The sequence below is a fragment of the Ammodytes marinus genome (assembly GCF_949987685.1).
Source record: "Ammodytes marinus genome assembly, chromosome: 22".
Taxonomy (NCBI): Eukaryota; Metazoa; Chordata; class Actinopteri; order Uranoscopiformes; family Ammodytidae; genus Ammodytes; species Ammodytes marinus.
This window is the reverse complement of record NC_137226.1, coordinates 9,392,551-9,398,550: the sequence shown is the minus strand read 5'-3', so window position 1 is coordinate 9,398,550 and position 6,000 is coordinate 9,392,551. Positions and strand designations below refer to the sequence as shown.

General features: G+C 36.6%; 1 protein-coding gene across 1 annotated transcript in view; it reads left to right on the top strand.

Annotated features, from left to right (window-relative positions):
- Window positions 1-4,732: 4,732 nt before the first annotated feature.
- The window catches only part of exoc4 (exocyst complex component 4), a 109,639-nt gene continuing 108,371 nt past the window's right edge, over window positions 4,733-6,000 (top strand). The window contains exons 1-2 of the mRNA XM_080050777.1: window positions 4,733-4,833; window positions 5,713-5,902. Coding sequence (XP_079906903.1) covers window positions 4,754-4,833; window positions 5,713-5,902 — 270 coding nt within the window. The 5' untranslated portion in view covers window positions 4,733-4,753. The remainder of the gene's footprint in view (window positions 4,834-5,712; window positions 5,903-6,000) is intronic.

Here is a 6,000-nt window from a genome sequence, read left to right as displayed (position 1 = left end):
TTCCCTAGCATGACGTACGTACAAGAACGTGAGAGTTCATTGGACAGAAGCTTCACTGTCAATGCAACAGCAATTTTCATTGGTTGATTGTTCGCAAGAGGCAGAGCGTGTGTGTGACAGCCATAATAGGTCAATGGTGACAGCTCTGTCTGACTTTTTACAGAGAGAGAAAGAAAGAAAGAAAGAAAGAAAGAAAGAAAGAAAGAAAGAAAGAAAGAAAGAAAGAAAGAAAGAAAGAAAGAAAGAAAGAAAGAAAGAAAGAAAGAAAATAACGAAAAGAAAATAACGAAATGAAAATAATATAGCTATGTATAAATAATATTTATAGGCCTATGTATATAAATATATGAATAATATTTATACATAAATAATATTTATACATATTTATTTTAACTTTACAATTTCTTTCCGGTGTGTTTCCAGTGTATTGGTTTCATCAGTAGGACGGTGTTCACTGTTCCATGTGCACTCTGTGAAAAAGCTGTACAGACAAAAAGTGGTTTAATATTTTTGTTTAACCCAATAGAGCATTTTGTGGTAGGCGTATTAGAACTTTATTTGAGCATTTCCATTCTCCTACTATTGCACTACACTTCAGAGGTAAAATAGTGTACTGTTTGCTCCACTACATTTATTTCTTACTTGAGTTATAGGCATAATAATCTAAATTTTTAATCAAAAAAATAAAAATTAGGAAGGTGATTAAAGGATATAGTGAAATAAAGTGAATGACACATTAATGCATGACTATGCCTAGTGATAATCCTGTTTTACAATAAGCATATGATTCTGAGTATATATTGATTATTTTATTTTTGCTTGACACAAAACATATACATTGAATGTACATATTTGTGTGACCTTGCAATATAACACAAAATTAATGCTTTTTATTTTTTCATGGTAAAATATCTTTCATGAGAAAACGCGCACAGAGGTTATGCTGTTAACCGTTAAACCAGTGCAATGCCACAATAGGTTTGAGCTATCAAACATTCAGATGTAATAATTTAATAAGTTAGTTTTTGAACTCAACCAAATCATTCTTATTTAGATTTTTGCCATATGGAGCTGACAAAAAGAGAGCAAAGTAAAGAGCAAAACTATCAAGAATATGAGAGATGGAGAGACTGAGAGAAGAGGAGATTGGGATGGGTAAAATATGCAGCCTGATTGATGGAACAATGGTGTCAGATTTATTTTAAAAATGCAAAATGTCAGAATGAGTTGCCAAACCCATCAGGGAAGCAACTGACAGCTCCTGAAATCGAAATAGAACTGCAACGAGAATAGGAGGAGAAGGAATAGATATGGAAATAGAGACTCATTAGATTTACAAATGCATATATTCCCCATTGAGAACCTTTGCTACAGAACTGGTCCATCATCACCAAGACTTACATTCATGTTAAAAAATAAGTAGGCATGCAGCAGTCTAGTTACTTTTGTGTCCTGTTGCTTTTTTTCATCATGTTATGTAATCAGTAATCATTTCACTGAAAAATGAAAAACCTGTGGAACTTTGCATTACCTGACTCGTCAAAATCAGTGCAGCCACCCAGCCACAGAAGTTCATCTACAATTTGCCTTGTCCTGCTGTCTCACTCTGCCATTAACTTGATTATTTCTCCGCTGAGTTCTCGCCAGTATTTTCCATTCATCTTGCTGACATCATGTTTGGAAGGGGGTATCTTCCTTTTCCTCATCAACGTATTCTTTAAGATATCTCTCAAACAGTCAACATTTGTATAGCAGATTATCTAATATTGGGAATGAATGTGTAAACAGCAAATGTTGATTTTCATTTTCTATTATTAGCATATGAATGTTTCAGTTATTTTTTTTAACTTGTATGCCTTCCGATCCCAGTAGAGGACATGGGGGAAAATAAAAGAAATCCATTCAGCACCACCGATGTGGACAGTTTTTTGACAAAAAAAAGGACCCATGAGGCAGAGCTTATACAATATAAGACGGTTTGACTTGGTAGTGAGGGGGCTTACCTTCAGGAACAGGCAGCCAGTCATGGACACATATAGACTACCTCACCATATCTCAGAAGACTTGTAATCAGCAGGGTTTTTTCTTCAAGTTGTCAATATTTATTTAAATAAGCAATCTTTTAAAGATGTATTTAGATGTACTTAGTTTTCTGGAAAATTATAGCCTTTTTTCCTTAACCATTTTAGGAAAATTCATATACTGCAGACTTGCAGGACATACCATTGCAGATAGAAATTTCCCTCGAGCTGAGAGGATGTTATTAGGAATGACAGTTCATAAGAATCCCCTTCTAAACCTGATATATTGTACACACAAAAATAACCTAATACAGTTTGTGTTGTTTCTGCATTACGCATGTTTGTAATGCTGAACAAACAAAAATCAATCAAAGCCTTTATAACAGTTCCTTGTGTACACACACACACACACACACACACACACACACACACACACACACACACACACACACACACACACACTGGGGACTTCCATTCAAATCTTCAACACAGTATACACCTAGATTGAATTACATGTTTGCAATATAAAACTATGTACCAGAATGGCTGACAGTGCTTTATGTGCAAACAGAAACATCAACTTAATATGAAAGGAATAGAAAGCTTGTGGGACAAGTAGAAAAAAGGTATAAGAGTGAGTTAGAGGATGTCAATAACTGGAAAACAATTCAGATCACAGCAGATGACATGAAGTGGTTATTGCATATATGCATTTGTGTATCCTTTCCTAATATAGAAGGGAGCTATTGTACTGTAGTTTGTAAACCCTTGAACACAATACCATAAAATATATGCAGATCCTGAGGTTCATTTTCTGTTGTGTTCTGAGATAACAGGCATTGTAGTGTTTTACACGTTGTCATATTGTCACAAACAGATTTCCCCAAGGGGAATCCCTCCACTTTACAACAAGTCTATCATAAACAGCTTACGTAATAAAGAATAACAATGTGCAGCAATGCCCCAAGGGCACGCTTTGAAATGCCTCAGGCTGTATTGAATTTGACACTCATAGAAGACAAGGACATGATTTAATGGTAGAGTGTGCAAGTGAGCGTTGCGTGTTTTTTTTAAATGACATAATTAATATCGTAAACTATTAAAGTAAACTCAATCTGATTCTGAGCAATCATGCTGCTTGGAGACCTGGTTAATCTATTGGTATCTATTGGAAATATTTCATTCAAGGACTATGTGCAGGGGAGAGAAAATCCAGGTTGTCCGTGCATGTTCAGTGTTGTAACATTTTCATCAAAGCCTTCATGTCTGATGATGCTAATATAATATGCATCATTACTTATCATCATCTTAAAACATTAACAGTGACTCATCAGTTGATTAAAACCCAACATTCAACTAAGTAGATTACTAACAACAAGGAAATTCATTATTTCATGATCACCAGAATCATATCTAAATGCTTAAAAGCTTAAATGAGCTCCTCTCACATCAACCCATATCATCTGCTGTTATTGCCACATTCTGTGATTATGTATCGATACTTAAACTAATTGAGTTGTTGTGGTAAAGTGCTTGCGCCATTATTCAAAGTGCTATAAAAGTTTCTGTCGACAGCAGTTACATTTTCTTTTAATGAATATCAGATGAGGGGCACAGAGTGATTGAGATGCGGCGTTTGCATTTATATCTATCCATTACCAGACAATATAGGCATGTCCTACAAAGACCTTATTGCTCTTGTGCATCATCCACACATAGGTCAGTCAGTCAAAGCAATCACTTAGTGTCCAAACACACACCAAGCTGAAAGAAATAACCTTGGTGCTCCTTTATTGGAGAAACGAAGCCCTGTAGATTAGTTGGACTGATGGGACATGGGCTGCTGGGAAAGGTGATAAGAACTTCAAAATTAAACTTGGACCGGGGAAGCTGGGCGCCTTCAAAAGAAAAACAGTGGCTCCTGTATGACATAGTGATTGTTCCTTTTTTTTTTTTGGAAGAGACATAAAGTTCTCCCACAATGTTATCTCCTAAGGCCACCAGCGCATCAATCAGGGCACAGGCTGCTGGGAATCGACCCCCTTTGCTCCAGAATCAATGCCCTCTCCCATTCTCATTGGTACAGCAGAGATTGTCAGAGATACAGAGCAGGACAGCCCTGCCAAAACCAGCACTATATGTTCTAAATGGGGAAGGCTATTAACTCACTGACACACACTGTCTCTCTCTCCTTTGTTCTCTATACCCAGCCTTTCCTTTTTCAGTCTCAAGAGGACTGGATGGAAAATATTACAATTAAACAGTTTGTTTTGATTGTGGTACGCAAAATAAATTACTTAAAATCTCGATATTGCATTGAATTATATTATCCACCACACAGTAAGTAGAATCATTATAATATGTTGTACTTTTGTGAACAACACACTTTATGCATGGATGCCATAACATTCGGATTATTCTGAGATCCCTGTTGATGGGAATTAAAAATATAAAATACTTGTAGGCCCATTACAACATTTTATTGTGATTTTTTGAATGACTTAGCCTTATTAAATATATAACTAAAATATAATATATGAACAATACTGAAATATAGAGAAACCACATAGAGAATATTAAGACAATTTACAAAGAGTTATTTATTTTATTATACATTTCGACCATTTTTCACTGATGATAGAACTACTTACCACGTTCGACCTACAACTCCCAGAATTCCTTTGGGCACCCTCGCGCTTCTGTCTTCCTGTTTGGGTGCCGCAGCTGGAAAAATGGCAGCTGATACAGGGCGATACAGGAGTGCAGTTAGCAAAAACAAAGACCCCTCTGGTCTTCTTATCTCTGTCATAAGGTAAGGGTTAACACATGTTTTACGTTATTAAGTTAACGTTACTGGTGAGACGTTTGGCAGCTCTTAAACTATGGTAGTAATAGCTGAGGGGCACGGATTGACAGCTAGCTCCTGTGCTAAAGCTACATGATAGCAACATCCTTCCTGTATTGTTTATTATGTTATTTCAATTAAAGGTCACGCATTTGCTGTTTATTATTAACGGTTGTAAGTCTCGGTTTATATTAACACCAACTAGCTTTATTGAATTCCTTAAGTATAAGACAAGGTTGGACACAGACTGTGTCTAAAGAATCTCATCCATCGTTTCTACTTAAACTATAACGGTTCACCTGTACGGAAAACTGTTTCCCCAATGTCGGCCTACAGTTATCATTCCTTTTATTCATTCCGGTTGGCTCATCGAATTGCAACCAACCTTTTGATTTCGGAAATGTCTCTTGGAACAGACCAGAATTTTTGCTTTGTCTTGGTTCGTCTAAAGTTTATTTAGTTGGAGAACAGCCACTTATGTCTTCAAAGCCTTACATCCGAAAATAGACAGGAACATGTGTAAAAGAAAAATTAAAGTAGTGTAAAAGAAAAAAAGTTAATTACATAATGTAAATAAAGTATTACTTGTAAAACATGTTTTACTACCATGATAAAATGAGCATCTTCTGCTAAATATATGAAAATATGCTATATTTGACAACACCACTATAAAACTGTTCATTTTGCTATGCAGCATAATGTGGGGGTATGTTGGCATGCAAAGTCTTGCACTGTAACTATCATACCCTTGACGCTATATGATCTTTTCCACTCCAACATTGCTTGATGCTTAGTTCAGTCACTGAGTTGAAACGTAACTTTTCTTTCCGCCTTCTCCGATTGCAGGACTCTGTCCAGCAGTGACGATGTGGAGGACAGGGAGACGGAGAAGGGTCGTCTGGAAGAGGCCTTTGAGACATGTGACACTGATCTAGACGGGCTGATTGTTCAGCATTATGCCGAGCTCACCACTGCTATCCGGACCTACCAGAGCATCACTGAGCGCATCACCAGCTCCCGCAACAAGATCAAACAGGTAGGATGGAGAGACTTTAGTACAGACAATGGTCAATCTGCAGGGTGGTCAAAACTATGACTAGAATTCATGCTCACATTGTTGCCTGACATCATTTA